The sequence below is a fragment of the Mesitornis unicolor genome, unplaced genomic scaffold (genome assembly GCF_000695765.1).
Source record: "Mesitornis unicolor isolate BGI_N332 unplaced genomic scaffold, ASM69576v1 scaffold2211, whole genome shotgun sequence".
Lineage (NCBI taxonomy): Eukaryota > Metazoa > Chordata > Aves > Mesitornithiformes > Mesitornithidae > Mesitornis > Mesitornis unicolor.
In genome coordinates this window covers 30857-51550 of record NW_010164248.1, presented here as the reverse complement: position 1 = coordinate 51550, position 20694 = coordinate 30857, and the positions used below count along the sequence as shown (strand labels likewise).

The 20694-nt window shown below is 54.4% G+C and overlaps 1 protein-coding gene across 1 annotated transcript in view; it reads left to right on the top strand.

Moving 5' to 3' along the window:
* The window catches only part of FBN3 (fibrillin 3), a 56327-nt gene extending 39499 nt beyond the window's left edge, over positions 1-16828 (top strand). The window contains exons 29-59 of the mRNA XM_010194224.1: positions 135-257; positions 558-680; positions 1211-1372; positions 1787-1855; positions 2102-2227; positions 2553-2678; positions 3057-3206; positions 3454-3525; positions 4208-4333; positions 4777-4902; positions 5415-5540; positions 5748-5864; positions 6094-6222; positions 6607-6726; positions 7145-7270; positions 7357-7509; positions 7905-7970; positions 8248-8373; positions 8620-8739; positions 9152-9274; positions 9512-9643; positions 10027-10152; positions 10379-10585; positions 10830-10955; positions 12106-12228; positions 12910-13026; positions 13212-13340; positions 13971-14090; positions 14546-14777; positions 15600-15768; positions 16454-16828. Of these exons, the coding sequence (XP_010192526.1) occupies positions 135-257; positions 558-680; positions 1211-1372; positions 1787-1855; positions 2102-2227; positions 2553-2678; positions 3057-3206; positions 3454-3525; positions 4208-4333; positions 4777-4902; positions 5415-5540; positions 5748-5864; positions 6094-6222; positions 6607-6726; positions 7145-7270; positions 7357-7509; positions 7905-7970; positions 8248-8373; positions 8620-8739; positions 9152-9274; positions 9512-9643; positions 10027-10152; positions 10379-10585; positions 10830-10955; positions 12106-12228; positions 12910-13026; positions 13212-13340; positions 13971-14090; positions 14546-14777; positions 15600-15768; positions 16454-16828 (4265 nt within the window). The remainder of the gene's footprint in view (positions 1-134; positions 258-557; positions 681-1210; positions 1373-1786; positions 1856-2101; positions 2228-2552; positions 2679-3056; positions 3207-3453; positions 3526-4207; positions 4334-4776; positions 4903-5414; positions 5541-5747; positions 5865-6093; positions 6223-6606; positions 6727-7144; positions 7271-7356; positions 7510-7904; positions 7971-8247; positions 8374-8619; positions 8740-9151; positions 9275-9511; positions 9644-10026; positions 10153-10378; positions 10586-10829; positions 10956-12105; positions 12229-12909; positions 13027-13211; positions 13341-13970; positions 14091-14545; positions 14778-15599; positions 15769-16453) is intronic.
* The last annotated feature ends 3866 nt before the right edge of the window (positions 16829-20694 follow it).

The window sequence follows — 20694 nt, the reverse complement described above, 5'->3', positions numbered from 1 at the left end:
TTCAGTTCCCATCTCCTTTCTGACCTTGATCTCTCTTGGTCATGACTGTGGCTCTGCTTTGAGATGGGAGCAGAAGAGGCCTGTCCTGGGCCTCACTGCTGGATCCTGAGTACCGAGCTCTCCCTGTTTTGCAGACATCGATGAATGCACCTTCCAGAACATCTGTGTCTTTGGGACCTGCCAGAACCTGCCTGGGATGTTCCGCTGTGCCTGTGATGATGGCTATGAACTGGATAGGAGTGGAGGCAACTGCACAGGTACAGGACATTCACCGGGCAATTGCATGAAGATCACTGCTCTGTGACCTGCTGGTGTCCCAGCCATGACAGGAAGTGGCAGTAGCAGCCTAAAGCCAAGTGAGCATCCCTGGATGATGGGGTGGTGTGTCTCTCCATCCTTGTAGGGCAAGGTCTGTTTCTAGAAAGGCTTTGCCTACCAGCAAATGAAGAACCTTAGGAACACCATGGTCATGGGGATACTATAGCTTAGAGCTGTGGCTGTGGTTTCTGTGGCAGTCATCACCTTTCTTCTCAGTCTTCCTCTTTCCATCTTTTCAGACATCAATGAATGCGCAGACCCCGTGAACTGTATCAACGGCCTGTGTGTCAACACCCCTGGCAGCTACCTGTGCAACTGTCCACAGGACTTTGAGCTGAACCCCACTGGTGTGGGCTGCGTAGGTGAGTGGAGACCTGTATGGAGAGCACACCTTCCATCCAACAGCTTGGTGGTCCTTCCAGTTGGTCTCACATCGCTGGAACGCCAGTTCCAGAGCCTGGAGTGGCTGACCCTATCGGCCCTGCCAAATTCCTGGCTGTCCATGATGGGCTTAACCCTGCAGCAGCAGCAGCAGCAGCATAGTACCTACCACCTTGTGTGACCCATGTAGGTTCTCTCCTGGTTGAACATCTCCAATGTTATTCCTGGGCAGCTCTGGAGCTATTCTGAAGTGTTTGTTTCTTGAAAGGCCATGCTGAAGACAAGCCACCATGCTATGACCTCTGTATCATATAGTGTGACTCTTCCCAGACAAGCTGGGCACACTTTATTCTTGAAAGGTTCCCAAAGTTATTTACTACAACACAGGTAGCTGACGCTGTGAACATCTGGGATAAGGACTGGGGCCTTATCCCGCTCCCTGCTTCTGGTGGCAATAGCACACACAAGTCTACTGGAGAGGCTTTGCTCACCCACTACTGTCTTTGTGCAGATACTCGTGTTGGGAACTGCTTCCTGGACACCCAGGATAGAGGAGATGGGGGAATCTCCTGCAGTGCAGAAATTGGAGTTGGAGTCACTCGAGCATCCTGCTGCTGCTCGCTGGGTCGGGCATGGGGCAACCCCTGTGAACTTTGTCCTCCAGCCAACACAAGTGAGTTGGGAAAATGTCTGGGGTGAAATTGGGTATGTTATGGATGGGCAGCACAGAGCAGAGAAGAGATACAAGGCTTTCCATGTGGCTTCTTGACTCAGGCTGGGGGTCCTGGGTCCAGGATATGCTAACATCATGATGGAGCAAGGGAAGCTGAGGGAGAAGAAGGCAACCCTGTTGTGTTGGTGCAAGGCTACACAGGTGGACCAGGGCAGGGGAGAGGTGAAGTGGGTTGGGGGAGACTGGCCTGGTTGTGCCTAGGAAAGTCCAGGTTGGGATCCTTTGTTCCTAGTCCAGTCAGCTGTCACCATTCTCATGGCCTGTTTCTCCTGGGTTTCTGCTGGTTCTCCCTACCTCTCCCATTTCATGGGAGTCTGCTCAGTTCAAGACCTCCCTGACTGACTTTTTCCACAGCTGAGTACAAGACCTTGTGCCCTGGAGGAGAAGGTTTCCGGCCCAACCCCATCACAGTCATCCTGGAAGGTAAGCCAACCCAGCCCCTGTGGCCCCTCTCTAGGGGCTTGGGTACTGGGGGAACTCAGCCCCATATGGTCACTGTGTGCTGTGGTGCTGGGTTGACTGGGTGCCCACCGAGCCTCTGACCACCAAATGATAATCAGCAAATATGTGTCCTCCTTGGCTGCCTGGTTGAGCCACTTGGGCAGGACCGAGGGCTGGAGGTGATGGGATCAACCCAGTGAACGCCTTCCGGCTGCTCTTCCTCCTCAGATATCGATGAGTGCCAGGAGCTGCCAGGTCTCTGCCAGGGCGGCAACTGTGTGAACACCTTTGGCAGCTTCCAGTGCGAGTGCCCACTTGGCTACTACCTCAATGAGGACACGCGCATCTGTGAAGGTAGCTACAGTGTGGTGGCTGTGCTCGTCTGTATGCCTGGTGTGTATGGCAGATGTGTGTGTGCACATGTGTTTAACAGAATAGTGTGTGTATCTGTGCCAGGACTCTCATTTACACCCTAGGAGCAATTGGCAGAATCTCTTCCCATTTCTCTTCCAGGTTTCTCATCCTCGTCACAAACCCTGTCCCTTTTCCCAGTGCCAGGCGAGCCTGGTCCCAGTGCCAGGCCTATCTGCACCTTGTGCCAAGCCTATCCACAACCCCATGTCAGGCCCTTCTCTCCCTGTGCCCAGTGCTTTGACCTCCAATCTCCTTTATTTGGCAGACATCGATGAGTGCTCTGCTCACATTGGGATCTGCGGCCCTGGGACCTGCTACAACACCCTTGGCAACTACACCTGCGTGTGCCCCCCTGAGTATATGCAAGTCAATGGAGGAAATAACTGCATGGGTATGGCGTGGTCCAAATCTGTGGGAAGGGGTCTGGCCATGCCTTGCCTGTGCACAGTGCCAGGTTGTGCTGTTGGCAGTGTGGTTTGGGCAGCGTGGCTGAGCGGATGAAGCAGGTGCTGGGACTTGGGATGCCCAACTTCACCAGGGCTTCACCACATCCCTGCCCCTACGCAGCGCACTTTGCACATGTCAGAGGGGCTGATGCTCACCCTGCCGGTGGGGCTTCAACTTGCCACTGCGGATGTTTTGCTGGACTCCCCTGGCTGTCATTGGCAGTCCCAGGACAGGGTGGCATGCCCCCAGCAATGGGGGCCCTGGGACTGCCAGCACCCAGTCCTGGGGCCGGCACGAGATGCTCTCTGGGCTGCCTTTGCAGACATGAGGACGAGCGTGTGCTATCGCAACTACAACGACACATGTGAGAATGAGCTCTCCTTCAACATGACCAAGAAGATGTGCTGCTGCTCCTACAACATTGGCAAGGCCTGGAACAAGCCATGCGAGCCCTGCCCAACACCAGCCAGCCGTAAGTCAACCTTCACTGGAAGGACATCTTAATACCAGGGATGTTCCCACTCTTTTCTGGTGCGTTTTGAGGCATAGACCCTAACAAAATAGAGGGGAAGAAGGGAGAGCATCATCTCTGGCAGGCAGTGTCCGTAGGTGAGCGCTGTGAGGACATGCATTGCGCTGGAAGGATGTAGGGGACTGTAGCATCTGCAGAGAGGAGACGATGTGTGGGCATGACCATGACCTCTATGTTCCCCTTCCAGCTGAGTACCAGATCCTGTGTGGGAACCAGGCCCCTGGGTTCATCATCGACATCCACACGGGGAAACCGATCGGTGAGTGGATCCCCGGTACCCTGCGGAGTCAGGTCTGCTCTCTGCCCCTCTGCTTTCTTCTCGTGGTGCCTGCGAGCTTGTTCCTTTCCTGTCCCTCAGCAAATTAAAACCTGAGCAGAAGAGAGACAAGGAAAAGAGGTGGCAAACATGGCTGCAAGCAGCTGGCCAAGCCTTCAAGCTTGAGTGGCTGGGCTGCTCAGACTTCCCCATGTCTGCAGTTGTCCCTTGGTTTCTGTCCCCACTGGAGACACAGGTGGCCAGTGACCACTGATGGTGGCCAGGTAAATCCAGCCCCATGATAGCCCTCATGGTGCCAGCGGCACCAGCCCTCCAGCAGCAGGGCACCGCTGAGAGCCAAGGTTTCAGGTTTGTGTTTTGGTAGACGGAAAGCCAGAGGAGCTGTTGGAAGTCCAGGGATTTGTGGGCTTTCTACAGATGTTTAGCACTCTTGAAAGATGGACTTGCTGGTAGTTTCTGAGACAAATTAATCCCTAGATTAATTAATGGCATGATCTGCAGGACCCAGTATCGGTCCTCCAAGAGTTGCCTCAGTGTTTGTCTGGTGGCTCTTCCCTCCTAGTCATATTTTTGGGATGAACCAGGGCAGCAATCTCCCAGCTCTGGGGGATGCTTGCCTCCCTGCTGCCCTCCCAGGATGCTGAGAGATGTTGTCTTTGCACAGATATCGATGAGTGCAGCGAGATCCCTGCTATCTGCACCAACGGTGTCTGCATCAACCAAATTGGCAGCTTCAGGTGTGAGTGTCCCATTGGCTTCAGCTACAACAACATCCTGCTCATCTGCGAAGGTAACAGGGCAGCCAGGGCAGTGCCACTACAGGTGCCTGGGAGGGTGGGGATTCTCAGCGTGGCACCTCCTGGGACACCAGGGCTGTCAGCAGATGTGAACTGAGTCTACACTTTCTCAGCCTTCTTGAAACCTTCTTCATTTGCCACATCAATGGTTGGACAAAAATTGCTGATTTTCATTTGTGTTCCTATCTGGTTTTCCCTTCCTTTGTTTTTTGGGTGTTTTTTTAGAAAAAGTTTGCAAATATGTTTCAAAGTTTTGCATGGTAACTAAAATCCTCATTATTTTCTTGCAAAGCAATAGAAAAAGGTTGAAAATTGACCCTGATAGGAGCAACCTAAGGGTTCAAATTCAGTTGACCCCAGCAAGTCACTCTGGCCCTACCAGGATGATGGTGCCTGGTGAGTGCTTGCCAAGGTTTGCATTGCTCTCCTCCCCCAGACATCGACGAGTGCAGCAGTGGGGAGAACCTCTGCCAACGCAACGCTGACTGCATCAACATCCCGGGCAGTTACAGGTGCGAATGCTCAACCGGATACAAGCTGTCGCCTAGCGGAGCCTGCGTGGGTAAGACGGGAGCTCTTTGCTACCTATTCCAGAGACACGTGTGCGAGGTGCTCATACCCCTGCCTAGACTCTTCAAATGGTTTGGTGACCACCTTGTGTGGACCCAAGGAAGGATAGGATGAAGGACATCCCAGTCCTGTGCATGGGTTCCTGCTCTTTTGCCAAGCCTGGGGACTATGATCTGGCTGTGCTGTGTTATGGGATGCCTGTACTTTTGGAATAATTCCCATGGGATTGTGGGCTCCTGAGGGATGAGAAAACATCACTGGGAAGTGCAGCTTTAGTCTCAGGCCATTTTCTCCAAGGAAATTTATTTTTTTAGTGATGGCAATGCATGAATCTTGTTCTCTGTGAAGCCACTTCTCAGAAAATGGACACCCTGTTCTGCTGTGCTGCTGCTCACAGACACAGTTTTCCACCAGCAGGCAGAGGTCTGCAGAAGGCCAGGGCCTCAGGTCTTCCCCTTTGGTCCATCCCTTCTGCTCACTGGTGCCCACTTTGCTTTCTTTTAGGTCGCAACGAATGCCAGGAGATCCCCAATGTCTGCAGCCACGGGGACTGTGTTGACACCGAGGGCAGCTATGTCTGCATCTGCCACAACGGCTTCAAGGCCACGGGGGAGCAGACGATGTGCATGGGTCAGTGTGACGGCCACTGCCTTGCTGTGACACTGATATTGGGATGGACATGAGCTCTCTCCAGCACCTGCTGGGTAGTGCCAAGGATGGCCAAGGGCCATGGTGTCCTCTCAATCCCAGGGTGCTGTGGAGCTGCCTGGACCCTGTCTGCATGCCCAAGACAGTGGCTCTTGGCTCCCTCAATCAGCTGTGACCTTCTCTCTGCAGATATTGATGAGTGTGACCGGCAGCCCTGTGGCAACGGGACCTGCAAGAACACTGTTGGCTCCTACAACTGCCTCTGCTTCCCTGGCTTCGAGCTAACGCACAACAATGACTGCATGGGTGAGTTGCGTGAAATCCTGCCCTGGGGATTGCTGACTGGGGTCTACGTGGCTGTGGGCCATGGGATGTCACACAGTGGCGTACAGGGGTTCAGTTCTGGCTGTCACTTGGCAGTGACTGTAGGGGCAGTTGTATGTGTTGGAAGTGTAGGGCTGATGAAGGCAGCACACTGACACTCACATGCTGTGTGTATCTCTTCCCGTTGTGCTTAATCGTTTCCCTCCCACAGACATTGATGAGTGTTCATCCCTGGTGGGGCAGGTGTGTCGAAACGGCCAGTGCATCAACAGCATCGGCTCCTTTCAGTGCCTGTGCCAAGAGGGGTATGACCGGACCCCTGATGGGAAGAACTGTGTAGGTGAGTGTCCAGGCAGCAGACTGGCCCTTTCCTGGTGGGTTGAGGTGTATAGAATCACTGAGTTGTTAAGGCTGGAAGAGACCTCTAAGATCATAAAGGCCAACCATCAACCCAACCCCACCATGCCCACTAAACCATATCCTGAAGTGCCACATCTGTGTGCTTCTTGAACACCTCCAGGGATGGCAACTACACCAGCTCCCTGGGCAGCCCCTTTCAGTAACATGGTATTTTGGCACAGCTGGCACTGTGCAGTGCTATGAAAGCTGGTCCCCAAACTTGTCTACCTAAAGGTGTTCCTATCAGGGGCAGCTGAGCAAAGTACCCTGCACCCAAGTCCTCTGAGCTGAGCACAGATGCCATCCCTGGTTGTTTCCTCTGCAGACATCAACGAGTGCGTGAGCCTGCCTGGGACCTGTTCCCCAGGCACCTGCCAGAACCTGGAGGGCTCCTTCCGCTGCATCTGCCCCCCTGGGTACGAGGTGCAGAATGACAACTGCATTGGTAAGGCTGGCTCTTTGCCTCCTCCCTTTCTAGCACAGCATGTGGTCACCTTGGACTGTTCCCAGAAAAACCATATTCTTCCTGAGTGGGCTGGGGCATGCGTCACCACCCCCAAAAATCATGGAATCATCAAATGGTTTGGGTTGGAAGGGACCTTAAAGTTCATCTGGTCCAACCCCCTTGCCACCAGAGCAGGTGCACATAGAGCAAGGCAAGGCCTGCTCCCGTGATGGAGGAGTCTCCGTGGTTTTGCTGTGCCCTGGCCTCCTCATTGTCCCATTTGCCCTTAGGGTGGGTTAAGGATTAGGGTCAGGGTGATGTCCTACAGGCATCAAAGCTCCCCAGATATAATTTAATGCAACAAGGAAAGGAGTGACTTTTGGCTGCTCTGTAAGTAGTATGTCTGTGGTGCTTCCAGATATCAACGAGTGTGAAGAGGAGCCCAACATCTGCCTTTTTGGGACATGCACCAACACCCCTGGCAGCTTCCAGTGTGTCTGCCCTCCAGGCTTTGTGCTGTCCGATAACGGCCGGCGATGCTTTGGTGAGTGCAGTTCATCGCAGTGGGGAGGGGAGCATCACCATCCTGGATGTCCGCAATGCCCCGTGCATCTCCCCGTCCTCCCACAGATACTCGCCAGAGCTTCTGCTTCACCCGCTTTGACAACGGCAAGTGCTCCGTCCCCAAGGCCTTCAACACCACCAAGGCTCGGTGTTGCTGCAGCAAAATGCCAGGAGAAGGCTGGGGGGACCCTTGTGAGCTGTGCCCGCAGGAGGGAAATGGTAGGTGTGCTGGGACCTCACTCCATAGGAGAGATGACTGTGAGTGCTTCTAACATGCACGAAGCATGGGGAAGGTGTGTAGGTTAGCCAAGACAACCAGCAGTGCAAGCCGCCCCTTACTGGACTCCAGTATTCCTTACCAGTTGGGTTCTTGGCAAATGGATTGCTTATTTCTGCTTTGAATCTGCTCTCAGTTCTCTGCAGGGCTTTAGATAAGGCAAAAGCATCTCAGTGCCTCAAGAGCCAAGGCATTTCCAGCCAGCTGGGGTTTTGTAGCTCCCATGGGCAGGGAGCTGTCAAGCTCTCAGTCATGCTCTAGAAGCCTCCAAAGGACATTTTGGCTCCTGTCAGTAGAAGCACTTGTACTGATACCTCACTCTTCTGCTTCCTCCCAGTTGCCTTCCAGGAGCTGTGTCCGTATGGCCACGGAGCCATCCCAGGCCCAGGTGACACCCGAGAAGGTAAGGGCTGATCTGGGGATGAGAAGAAGTTTGTTTTGAGGGGGGGCTGCCTAGAAGCAAGCAAATTTAGGCCACTTGGAGAGCAGGGTTGAATCCCAGTAGCAGAAGGGGATAGGACTTGGTTCCCTCCCAAGCTCTTGGTCTCTGCTTACCAAAGGTTCAGCCCCCAGTTCTGGAGAGGGAGTATCTGAGATTGCAGGGTCAGATCTGAGAGGACAGGGACGTATTTCTGACTGTGTACTCACATGAGGTTTCATTGCTTTGGTTTCCCTTCCAGATGTCAACGAATGCTCAGAGAACCTGGGTGTTTGCATAAACGGGGCCTGCATTAACACCGATGGCTCCTTCCGCTGCGAGTGCCCCTTCGGATACAACCTGGACTACACAGGAGTCAACTGTGTGGGTAAGGGTCTTGCTTTTGTCCTCCCTACATCAGAATCTATGAGGTTGTGCATGTGTGTGTGTGTGTGTGTGTGTGTGTTTATGTGTGCGCGTGTGTGTGTGTAGAGAAGGAACTTGCTTCTCCCCTGCCCCTTTGCTTTTTGCCCCTGGCTCCTGGCTTTGTCTGACTGCTCTGGCTGCAAGAAGAGACCAGCCCACACCTTTCCTATCTACCTCCTCCACCTAACGTGGTCCTGGCTTCCTCCAGATACCGACGAGTGCTCCATTGGCAACCCTTGTGGGAACGGCACCTGCACCAACGTGGTGGGAGGCTTCGAGTGCGCCTGTGATGAGGGTTTTGAGCCAGGGCCCATGATGACATGCGAAGGTAATGCTGCTGGGAGGCAATCCCTTCACCCCCATTGCATACTGGGCCATGTGTGTGACCCCACTGGGTCAGGTCAGCCTCCAATGGTCAGTGCAGAAAATCTCATCTCCACATGAGTGTGTGCACCAGTGCTGGTCCCCTTTGGCTTCCTCTGGGGCTGGAGTCCAGGAGGAGGTCTGAGCACCTGCCTAAATGCAGGAGCTGCCTCACCAAGGAGCCAGGGTCCTGTGCCCATCAAAGCTGCTGAGACACCAGGTGTCTGTCCCACTGCAACTGAAAACCGTGACAGAAAGCCTTGGTGGAACAAAGTTCTCATGAGATGAATGCACAAGGAGTGGGGGAGTCTGTCCTGGGAAGATCCACCATCGTTACAGCCGCCATCACTGCCACCATTGCTCTCCCTTCTTTCCAGATATCAATGAGTGTGCACTGAATCCCCTGCTCTGCGCATTCCGCTGCATCAACACCTTTGGCTCCTACGAGTGCACCTGCCCATCTGGATATGCCCTCCGAGAAGACAGAAGAATGTGCAGAGGTAAAATCCACTTCTGCAGCCATCAGGGGAGCTCCTACTCCCTTCCCAGGTCCCTGCACTTACCTGGTCTCTGATGCTGTAGAGAAAAGGCAAGAACTGGCACCTCTGGGCTTGTGCTCACTCACACCCACCTGGACCAAGGCAGTAGGGATGGCCAAGGCAGTGCAGATGTGACCAGTCAGTTCCCAGTTGCCCCCTGGCAGGTTAAACATGGTCTCATTATGTTCTCGGTTGCAGATCTGGATGAGTGCGCAGAGGGGCTGCATGACTGCGAGTCTCGAGGGATGCTGTGCAAGAATCTCATCGGCACTTTCATGTGCATCTGCCCACCAGGAATGCAGCGCAGGCCCGATGGAGAGGGCTGCACAGGTACCAGAGAATAGGATGGGAGGGGTTCCCAGTGGAGCTGAAGACCATCCTCTTCTACGCATTTCCCTGTGCCTTTGTGTTATGTTCTTCTGTCAGACAGCTCCTCCCTGGAGTTTCCCATGCATCAGAAATTCCTGTGTGTCCTACTAGATGCCTACACACACAAAACCTCAGTGCATCTCTGGATCCATAGGTTCCAGCACAGGATGGCACATCATTATGCCGTGTGTCCTTTCTGTTGAGTCTTTCCATATCTGTGTCAAGCTTCTTCGCACTGAGCTGCTTTTGGAGGGCATTTCAAACTGAGTGGTAGCATGAGGACTCCAGGAAAGCTGAAATTTGTCCTGTGCCTCACCACAGCTCTTTGGTTCCTTCTTTCCTAGATGAGAACGAGTGTCGCACCAAGCCTGGCATCTGCCCCAACGGCCGCTGCATCAACACGGTGGGGAGTTACCGTTGTGACTGCAATGAAGGTTTTGAAGTCAGCCCCTCTGGCACAGAGTGTATTGGTAATTACCAAGTCCTGGTGGCTCTTGAGCAGCTTCTCTTTAGTAGCAGATGATGCTTTTCAGGTGTTTCAGGGTTTCTGAGTGTAGAGGTTGTTGGGGCATTGCGTTTACAAAACCACACCAGTCTCCATGCTGCAACTGGCAGAGGCTGGACAGGCTGCTTGGTTATCCCTGGTGCTGACACTGACTCAGATCCTCACCTTCTCTCCCCATTCTCTCTGCCCAGACACCCGCCAGGGCTTCTGCTTCACCGAAGTACTGCAGACCATGTGCCAGATGTCCTCCACCAATCGCAACCTGGTCACCAAGTCTGAGTGCTGCTGCAACAGCGGGCGCAGCTGGGGCCCCCAGTGTGAGCTCTGCCCCCTTCCTGGGACCGCCCAGTACAAGAAAATGTGTCCGCATGGGCCAGGGTACTCCACTGATGGGAGAGGTGAGCTGGGGCCCAAATCACCTTCAATGCAGGGGGGAGAAAGCAAGGATGAGGGTACAGGCAGAGTTCCTGGCTGGGACAGACCTACACAGTGCCTGGAGCAGACAAGAAGTCTCTGGGACATTATTTTACCACTCTCTGAATGTAATCTTTGGCTCCCTGGGAGAGTCTGAGGTGCCCTAGCACAGGAGCATGGGGACAGAGGCAGCATTGGCACTAATGGGTCCTTCCTTCCCTCCTGCAGACATCGACGAGTGCAAGGTCCTGCCCAACCTCTGCAAGAATGGGCAGTGCATCAACAGCATCGGCTCCTTTCGCTGTCACTGCAGGCTGGGCTACACCGCGGACATCACTGGCACAGCCTGCGTGGGTGAGTTGGGAGAAGGAAACCCACATCTCTGGACAGCCCTTGCCCTTGGCAGCCTCCACCCCTACTCTTCAGCATGCAAAGGGTCCTGTAACGCCAACCCAGGACCTACCCTCACCTCTGGCCATGCTGTCCCGCATATCTGTAGCAGGGCTCTGGACACTTTCCCCTGTGGCATGGTCCTCTATACATCAGAGTTGTCACTCTGTGTTGTTTAACTCCTTAAAACCCAGGCTCCTTGTCCTCTCCCTCAGACCCTAGGAGTCCCAGGGACTGGCAGGGAGTGGGATCCAGGGATGAAAGTCTGTGAGCAGCCAAACCTTTCCTTGGCACGACAGCTGGCTCTAGGCAGGCTGAGGGCCACGTTGGGCATCCAGATGTTGGCATAAAAGGCACCCTTGGAATCACAGCTGCAGGCACTGGGGAAGTACTGAAGGAGCTGAGGATGTGCCATACTTCTGGTATTGAGATGGTGTTCAGGACCATGCCTGCAGCTGTGTGTCTTAGACATGGAGTGGAAAAGATGCCTTGGCTCCCAGAAACCAAGCTCTATGCCTAGGAGTAAAGCAGATACAACCTCGAGCCACCAGGACAGGATTCCTCTCTAAATATCCCTGCTCTTTCTCCAGCTTTGTGCCCTCCAGCTTGGCTCGAAGTTATGGGCTTTGTCAGAGCCATGGCTGCTATTCCCTGCTGGGCAGAGGTGTCCAAGCTCTTGAAGTACAGTGCTGCCCCCATCTCTGATGTTCCCAGTACTCAGGAGTAGCATCTACCCATCTCTTCAGCTAGGAAGGAGCTGGGAAAGATGTCACTCTGATCTACCAGGTCACACAACATCCAGTGTCTGAGAAGGGAGGTGATTCAGCTCTTTTATTCCAGGAGATCTCCTAAATTTGTTGTGCTGACTCAGAATGAGGTGCTCCTTCAAAGCCCCTGCCCCTGCTCACCTACTTCCTGGAGAGTGACAAGGATCTAGGACAGGGAGTGCTAGGATCCACAGGGCCATCTTGACCACTCAGTTGTGATCTCATGAAACCGGGGATCACCTCCTGTTCAGGAGCCCCTTGGTAGACTGCATGGTCCAAGGGGTGGTGAGGACCCAGTCCAGCAGCACAGCCTGTGAGGGCTGATGTGTCTTGTCTCTCGAGTCTAGATCTGGATGAGTGTAACCAGTCCCCAAAGCCATGTAACTTCATCTGCAAGAACACCGAAGGCAGCTACCAGTGCTCCTGCCCCCGAGGGTACATTCTGCAGGAAGATGGGAAGATCTGCAAAGGTATCCAGCCAGGAGAAGGCAGCAGAGACCCTGCCTCATCTTTGGCAGCTGGGGGGATGGCAAGAGCTGATTAATGTGTGACAGAACAGTCGGGGACAAGGCTAGACATGGAAAAAGGTGCCATGCTGGACCCTCGTGGACTGATGCATCAGGGTTTCTGCCCTCTGTGGATACTCTAGACCTGTCTCATTAGGGAAAAAAATTATTTCTTGCCCTTTCCTACAAACTGCACAGCCTGTCTCAAGCTGTGCTGAGCTCCAGGAGCCTTGATCTCCAGGAGCTCTGTCTCCTACAATGGGCTGGGCACCATCAGGGCTTCTCCTGGTGCTGGCAGCTGCCAGGCTGGGGCTTTGCCCACCTCTCCCAGTGCTGTTGGGCCAGGCTGTGAGGAGGATGGATGGGAATCTGGGGGTCTCTGGGATTTGTGGATGGGAGGAGAGGCAGAAAAAATACCTCTGCATCTTTCAAAAGTGTCTGTATATGATCAGAGGTAGGGGGAGGCTTCCTGGACTTAATTATTCTCATGTAAGAATTTTGTGTGTGTTGTTACTGATCCATGTCAGGTCCTGGTCTGCCCGGGACCACTGTGTGTCACCACATACATGCAGGTGTCGCAGACTTACCACAGAGATATCTCGGTAAGATAAATTGAGATGTGTGTTCTTGTGCTTTTTGCTTTAGATTTGGATGAATGTTCCACCAAGCAGCATAACTGCCAGTTCCTCTGTGTCAACATTATCGGAGGATTCAACTGCAAATGTCCCCCAGGCTTCACTCAGCATCACTCGTCCTGCATTGGTGAGTAAGGACCAGCAAGCTCCCCATGGGTTTAAAGCCCAGGAGGGTCTTTCCAGCCCCCCTCAGTCAGCCTGGGGTTGTGCATCTGACTGGGACTGCGCTAAGCTCCACATTGAAGGTCTGCAAAACTGCACACAGCCACGTCCTTGGGGATGGGCTAACAAGCGGCCACTGGTGTTTTGCAGACAACAACGAGTGCACGGCTCAGCCCTCTCTGTGCGGAGCCAAAGGGCAGTGTCTGAACACGCCAGGCAGCTACAACTGCGAGTGCCAGAAAGGCTTCTCCCTGGACAGCTCTGGTGTCAACTGCGAAGGTGGGTCTGTGTCTCTGGGGCTTTGACAGCAGCATCTTCCAGGTGGAAGAGTTCTTGGGTCATTCATGATATCTGAGGCAGCTCAGTGCAGCCAAAAAGGGACCGCAGCCAAAAAGGGACCACTCCTTATCTTGGGGCACAAGAAACCCCCATGGGAAGCCCTGGTACAAAGGAGAGGTCAGTGCCTGACCTGCCTGGAGAAACACGGGCTCTTAGACAAGTAAATGAAGGTCTTGGTGCTGCAACCATAGCAGCCAAGGGCGGGAAAGGAATGGTCCTGTACCTCATGGGGGAGATCTCACGCTGGCCAAAACCCACTATGTGCTATGCGAAAGAAAAGCCTGAAGTAGAACAGTTCTGGTAACAGCCCAGGGCCAGACCTTAAATCAGAAAACATCCAAGCAGAGACTGCAGTGGGAGATATGGAGGCCTAGGGGCTGAGGCTCTTATTCAATCCCAAGCTGCACAGACATAATTAGACAGAAGAAATGCCCGCCCACCCACCCACACCAGCACTCAAGGATGCTGGGTGCCAGCCCAGTACCACATGCACATGATGCCTGTGCACCCACCACTGCCCACAGGATGGGAAGGGGTGGTCTCACCACCATCTGTGTTACATTGCTGCAGATGTGGACGAGTGCGATGGAAACCACCGGTGCCAGCACGGCTGCCAGAACGTGCTCGGAGGCTACCGCTGCGGCTGTCCACAGGGCTACGTGCAGCACTACCAGTGGAACCAGTGCGTGGGTGAGTGTGGGATGGGCGCCCTTGTATATAGCGGGCAGCTAAGTCCCGAGTCCCTGTCCAATCACCTCTGGCCATCTCTGACACGGGATTCTGGGTTCATCTCTGCAAACCCAGCCCTGAGCTTCCTGCCCTGCCCCAGGGATGGTGGCCCTGTCCCAGCCTGCCCTGCCCTCCAACAGAGACCATCAGGAAGCTGCTCTGCAGGGAGATGAGCTCCCAATGCTCCTCATGCCAGCAGCTTCCTGCATTGCAGGAGGACAAAAAACCTCAAAATATCAAGGCAGTCCTTCAAGGACCTGCATGAGCTGAGGTCTCGCAGGGCAGGCAGGAGAAGGGAGGCTGCTGCCAGCTTGGTGATGGCCGTGGGCAGATTCCCTTGACTGTGCAGGATGGAGAGCACAGGAGGAGCTCCCTTCCACCAAGATCCTGACTGGTTCTGGTGTCATTGGGTGCAGATGAGAATGAGTGCTCCAGCCCCACTGCCTGTGGCTCTGCCTCCTGCTACAACACCCTGGGAAGCTTCAAGTGTGTCTGCCCGTCTGGCTTCGACTTCGACCAGGCCTTTGGGGGGTGCCAGGACGTGGACGAATGCTCAGCGGGCGGCAGCCCCTGCAGTTACGGCTGCTCCAACACGGACGGGGGCTACCTCTGTGGCTGCCCTGGGGGCTACTTCCGAGCAGGACAAGGGTAAGAGAGAGGCCAGTGCGTTGTCCCCACAGCCATCTATATGTTACTGGGGGATATCACAGGCTGCCAAGTGCACGGTGCATCCAGGCATGCTCCATCACCACACAACTGCTCTCCACCACCAATATAATTTGAAGGAGCCCCAGCAGCTCCCATTCCCACAGAAGTCCTCAGCTTCTCTGTGCCAGACTGTTCCTCACCCATCACTGGATCCTGATGCTAATATGCATCTCCTCTTCCATTTCACTAATCCAATGGAGCCACTAGCACTGTAGCAGATGCTCTGCATCTGACTAGATCTCCATCTAGTCCAGGGTGCAGACAGGTTAAACCTACAGGTTTCATCTCTCTCAAGCCTGTGTCCAAGTCATTCTGTCCAAGCCCTGTACTGTACCCAGGCATGATTCTCCATGTGGGTGGGAGGTGGGTGTTGCTCTCTTCTTCCAGGTAACTCATAGGACAAGAGGAAATGGCCTCAAGTTGCCCCATGAGAGGGTTATATTGGATATTAGAAAAAAAATTCTTTACTGAATTACTCAAACACAGGAGGGGGCTGCCCAGGGCAGTGGTGGAGTCACTATCCCTGGAAGGGTTCAAGAAGCGCATGGATGTGGCACCTGGGGATGTGGTTTAGTGAGCATGGTAGGGTTGGGTTGGTGGAGTTGGGTTGGACTTGATGATCTTAGAGGTCTCTTCCAACCTTAATGATTTGATAGTTCTATGTGGTTTTAGGTGCCACATGGAGAACCTGAGAGGGCAATGGTAAGATCTCCTTCTTGAAGCATATATCTGAAGTGGATGTCTCTGCTCTTCTGCCACCAGACACTGTATTTCTGGCTTGGGTTTTGGGAAAGGTCCTTACCTTCCTGCACCCCAAGAAGAGGATGAAGACAACCTACTGTCCCCTGAAACCTGCTATGAGTGCAAGATAAATGGCTACCCCAAGAGGGGCCGGCAGCGACGCAGCATCAACGGCACTGAGAAGCACCAGGTAAGAAATCCATGGCATCCTGGCTGGGGTGGAGCATGGCAAGAGCTGGGTCACTTGGGAGGTACCTGCCTGTGCAGGGTGCTTGGGTGTTTGTGGGTGCTACTGAGTCCAGAAGCCTTGCAGAAATGGGAGTTCTTTCACAATACATTAGAGGAGGTCAGGACAGTCTTAAGTGACACACACTTACATGGTTTGGCCGCAAATATCTGCAGATACATGCAACCAAGAAATAAAGCACAGGTGCTTCCTTGCAAGGGGCGCTGAGGGAGGAGCCATTCACATAGGGGACCACCAGCATTTACGGTCTGACTCCAGACTGGGCCTGTCACCATAAACACAGGTTTTTCCTTGGAGGGATGTTCTGGCCTCTTGTTCCGGCCAAGAAGGCCTGGGCAGGACAGAGTGGGCTGGGAGGTCATTATGGGTCCTTCAGGAGGAAAATGCCTCTGCAGTTACTGGTTCTTCCCCTGAAGATGAGGGCTATGTACTGTAGTTCAGTCTCGGTGACACAAGCAGGGTACCAAGAAACACTTGAAGGAAAGCAAGGGCCACAGAAGTCATAGGCACTTCTCAGAGCTGCTTTGGGGTGGCCCATGGGGCAAAATTCCTCCAAATCAAGTCCTCCTTCCCCTGGCCATGAGCTTTTCTTGGTGCCTGTCAGTAACATGCCTGGTTCCTTTCGAAGGATCACACTGTGAACTTGGCCAGCGTGGATGTGGATGCTCCTCTATCCATGATGCTGAACCTCTCCGACCTGGCTCACAAGGAGCACATCCTGGAGCTCCTGCCGGCTGTGGAGCCCCTGGAGAACCGCGTGCGGTACCAGATCTCCTATGGGAACGAGGATGGCTACTTCCGCATCCACCAAAAAGAGGGGCTCAGTTACCTCCACCTTGGCCGCAAGAAAATAGTGCCTGGCACCTACCTGCTGGAAATCGTGAGTGTGCCCCTGTACCGCAAGCGGGAACTGCAGAAACTGGAGGCCAAGAACCACCTCAACTACTTAGCAGGGGAGCTGGGCCAAGCACTGAGGATGAAGCTCCAGCTCCAGCTCTACTAACATCCGCCAGATTCACTCATCCAACCGACAGCCCAGTCCTTATCCTCGCCATCCACGCCTGGAAACACCCGCAGCTTCTCTCGCCGCCCCCGCTGCTGCCGCCTGCCCCCACTGCTGCGAAATGTCCCCCCGGGCTTGGGGATGCTCCGCTTCCTGGGGTGCTCGAGTCAAACCCGAGCCACACCGCGAAAGAGCTCACAAAAGCTTTGCCAAAGTTCAAACCCTGTTAGCAGGGACCCCCTCCCTCTGCTCCACTCTTTAACCGGGACACTGTCAGTCCAAGTGTGCAAGGTCCGAGCTTCCTACCATGGGGATGCTGCCCATCCTTCATGGTCATGGGCCACACGTCACCTCCTAGAAATGTGAGGGAGGTCCAGGTGCAGCTTTGGAAGGAGCTACGGCGCAGTGTGGTATCAGCACATTTCCCACCAGCTCTTCCTCCTTCGCTTCTGCCTTGTCATGATGGTGCTGCAGAAACCACCCTGTACCCGCGCTGGCTCTGCTCTGTCCTTTTCTCTGTCTTCTCCGTGTCCTTTGGTCCTTTTGGGCTCCTCTGTCCAATGGAAAAGGTCACCTCTGAGCCAAGGGGCAGATCAGGTCTCTAACCTCACTTTATGAAGCAGCCCAGTCCCGGGACCACACGCTTCTGTAGGGAACCCAGGGGTTTTGGACACATGCACGCCCTCTAGAGATTGGCGCTGGAAAGGCTTTACCAGAGCTCCGGCAAGTCCAGGGCTAAAGCGTCCTTCTAGAAATGAGGAGGAGCTCTGGGGAAAGCCAAATAATTGAATTATTGAATGTGGCTGGACTAAAGTGGCAGGAAAAATACCATGAGCCTGATGGAGAGCATCTGGCTGCTTCCCATGGGAGAGGGGCTGGAGGGCTTTGAGGACACGCGTGCCATGCCGCAGGGACAGAGCTCCCGGACATCACCCATGTGAGTGTTTGAAAACCCTGTGAAAGGTTTCCAAGCAGCAGGAGCGAGATGGGGATGGGGGGAGATCCCTTGACCCCGAGCCCCCCCCGGCTGCGCGACTCCGGGGCCTGTGGCCGCATCCACCCCCAGGGCTGCGAGTCACCTCCCCCTGGGGTTGTCGCATCCGTCTCGGTCGGTGCAAAGTGACAGCCGAGCTGGCCAGGCTTTGGTTAATGCAGACAAACGAAATGCACTAAAAAGAGTCTGGAAAATTTTAATTAAGTGAATTGAGTTCTCCCTGCTGCCTGTCCAGGCCGTTGGGTCCAGGTGGGCTTTTCCTCCTCCCCCAAGGGTGCTCTTCCCACAGCTGCTCCCTGCAACCCCGTTTCCGAGGTTTTTCGCACAAATCCGTTCTCTGTTCTGCGCCCCCGCAGGACCACAAGGTGCTAATCCCCGGGTGCCACCCGCACCCGTCTCCCCACAGCCCCCCGGTGCTTCCCAAAGCTGGTGCTGGTGTTGACCCCTCAGCGTTAGTGCACTGTCCCCGTCCACCCGTTGATATTTATGTATAACCACCACCGTACGATTGCGCGTTGTCGTGAGGAGTGCATATTCCTGTAGCTTTTATTTTTTTTGGTACTTTGCAGGGGGGTTTTGGGCGTTGTTTTTTTTGCCGGTACGCTGCCGCTGCATGGGGTGGGGGAAGTGTATGTATACTGTATTTGGGCTAATGTCAAACTTGAAAACTCTTTCGCATAACGCAGCTCCAGACTCTGGATTTTTGCAAGAGTCCCAGAGCTTGTGACAGGATGGGTGGCCTGATGTTTGGGGTTTTTTTATTATTTTGGTTTGGTTTGGTTTTTACCAACAGGTGCTTTTTTTAAAAAAAAGAAATAACTATTATTAATAATAAATTAGCAGAGATGGGTTTGTGTGTGTGTGTTGAGCCAAAAGTCTCAAATGGGAAAAAAAAAAAAAAGCTCAAGGTTTCCTTCAATTCCTCTCTGGTGCGGTGCCTTTCTTTTTGTATTGACATTTTTTTGTTTTACTGGTTGGTTTTTGAGACCCAAGAAACAAACCTGTGCCCCCTTGTCCCGCACAGAGAGGCGGCTCTTTGTGGAATTCCTTTTTTTGTATCAGAAGCAACAGCAACAATAAAATTATTTTGGGTTAAGTGGGTCTGTGTCTTCCTCCTCGTTTGGGTACAGCGGCGGCAGCACCCAGTATGGCAGCACCCAACCCCTCAGCCCCCTGCGCATCTGCTGGGGTTTTGGGGTGTTGGGAAGGCCACGTCAGTGACAGGACCTGTCCTGGCTTCACCACAGAGGGAGTGGAGGAAAAGTTTTGGGAAAAGGAAAGGACCTTTTGGAAAAATGTCCCTGGAAACCACCAGCCTGGTTTCCCCTCCATGCTCCCCGTGGACCCAGTTTCATGCTCGACCTCACCCAGCTCTCATCCCCCTGCACCCATGGGGGGTTTTGGGGTCCTTCTCAACACTTCGGAGCAGGAGGGACAGAGCCATCACTGAAGGCTTTCCTGGTCCTTCTCTCTCTGTCCTTTGCTGCCAGGGGTCTGAGCTGGCGCCCAGGTCGCTGAGCCCAGGGTAGGGGGTGTCTGCATCCATCATCGCTGCTGGGCTGAAGGGAGGTCTCAGGGGTCAGGACAGCAATGGGGGGGCACAAGAAGGACAGAGGGGATGCAAGAGAGCAGGAGCAAACCCTGCTGCCACCACCAATCTTGCCCTGTTCAACCTGCCTGTGTGTCTTCTTATCTTCCACATGCGCAGCTTGCCCAGGGTTTGAGGAGCAGTGGTCACGCAATGCAGAGCTTGTGGTATGTGAGGATACAGATGCATGGTTGCAGATGCTGCTGTGTGTCCAGGAGCTGGGGTCCAGCTGGTTGAGTTCAGCTCCAATTCGTTTTAGGTTGATCTCTGTTTTTTAGCGAGCTCTCCTCAGGACACAGCCGTGTGCCACAAGAGGGCAGGCAGGGCTGCAGCATCGCTGTGACTGGGAGGGTGCCCAGTGCCTTACTGGGTGGTGGTGACACAATCGCTCCATGAAACCTGAGCAAAGGAAAACATGGCCCCACTGAGCACAGACATCTGGAAACTGCCCTCCTGCTGGGACACGTCAAAGAGCAGAGGAGGCTGGGGTGGGGTGAGCACGGTGCAGCTTTATTTCCACAGCGGGGGCAGAGCTTCTTCCCCTTGGGCTCAAATCCCTTGGTACAAACCTTAGTGGCCCACAACCATAACCCACCATGGCCTTTGCTAGCCCCGTGGCTAGCTGCAGCACCCCTAAACAGCCATGGTTCCCACAGAGGGGTACAACAGCCTCGTTTGCCCCTTGGCTACTTACACAGCCCTTCTGCTAGCCCCACGCAGGGAAGGACCGGCCACCCCCAGCAAACTCCCGGACGTGGGGAAGCCTCCCAGCTCCTGCTGGAGCAGGGTGGGATGCAGTGGGAGGCCCAAGGGGTCGCACGGGACCACCATGACTGTGCCTCGCTCTGACCATTTCCACCGGCTGGGCAGGGACAGATCACTACGGTGTAAAGCAGAGAGCGGGCTGCAGGGCTGGAGGCCAAAAAGAGGTGGGGTCTCCATCCACCTGCCCCTCACTTGTTGGGGCATGGGGGTGCACTTGGGGCTGCCACACAGAGAGGAGCAAAGCCAGCACTTGGGTCTGGTGCCTACAAACCCCCCCGACAGCACAGAGACACATACACACACACACACGCACCCCCCTCAAATGACATGGACATGGGTGATGTGACGGGTCAGGACGAGGTGGGGGTCAAAGCTCTGGCCTGGCCCCACGCAGAGCCCCCCCAGAGCAGGAGCCCCATGGGCCGGGGCCGAGGGCAGGACCTGCCATGCCCTGCCCCATCGCCTCCTGCCCCTCGCTGGGGGGGGGGCCCCACGGAGGCCTGCCAACCCCCCCCGGCA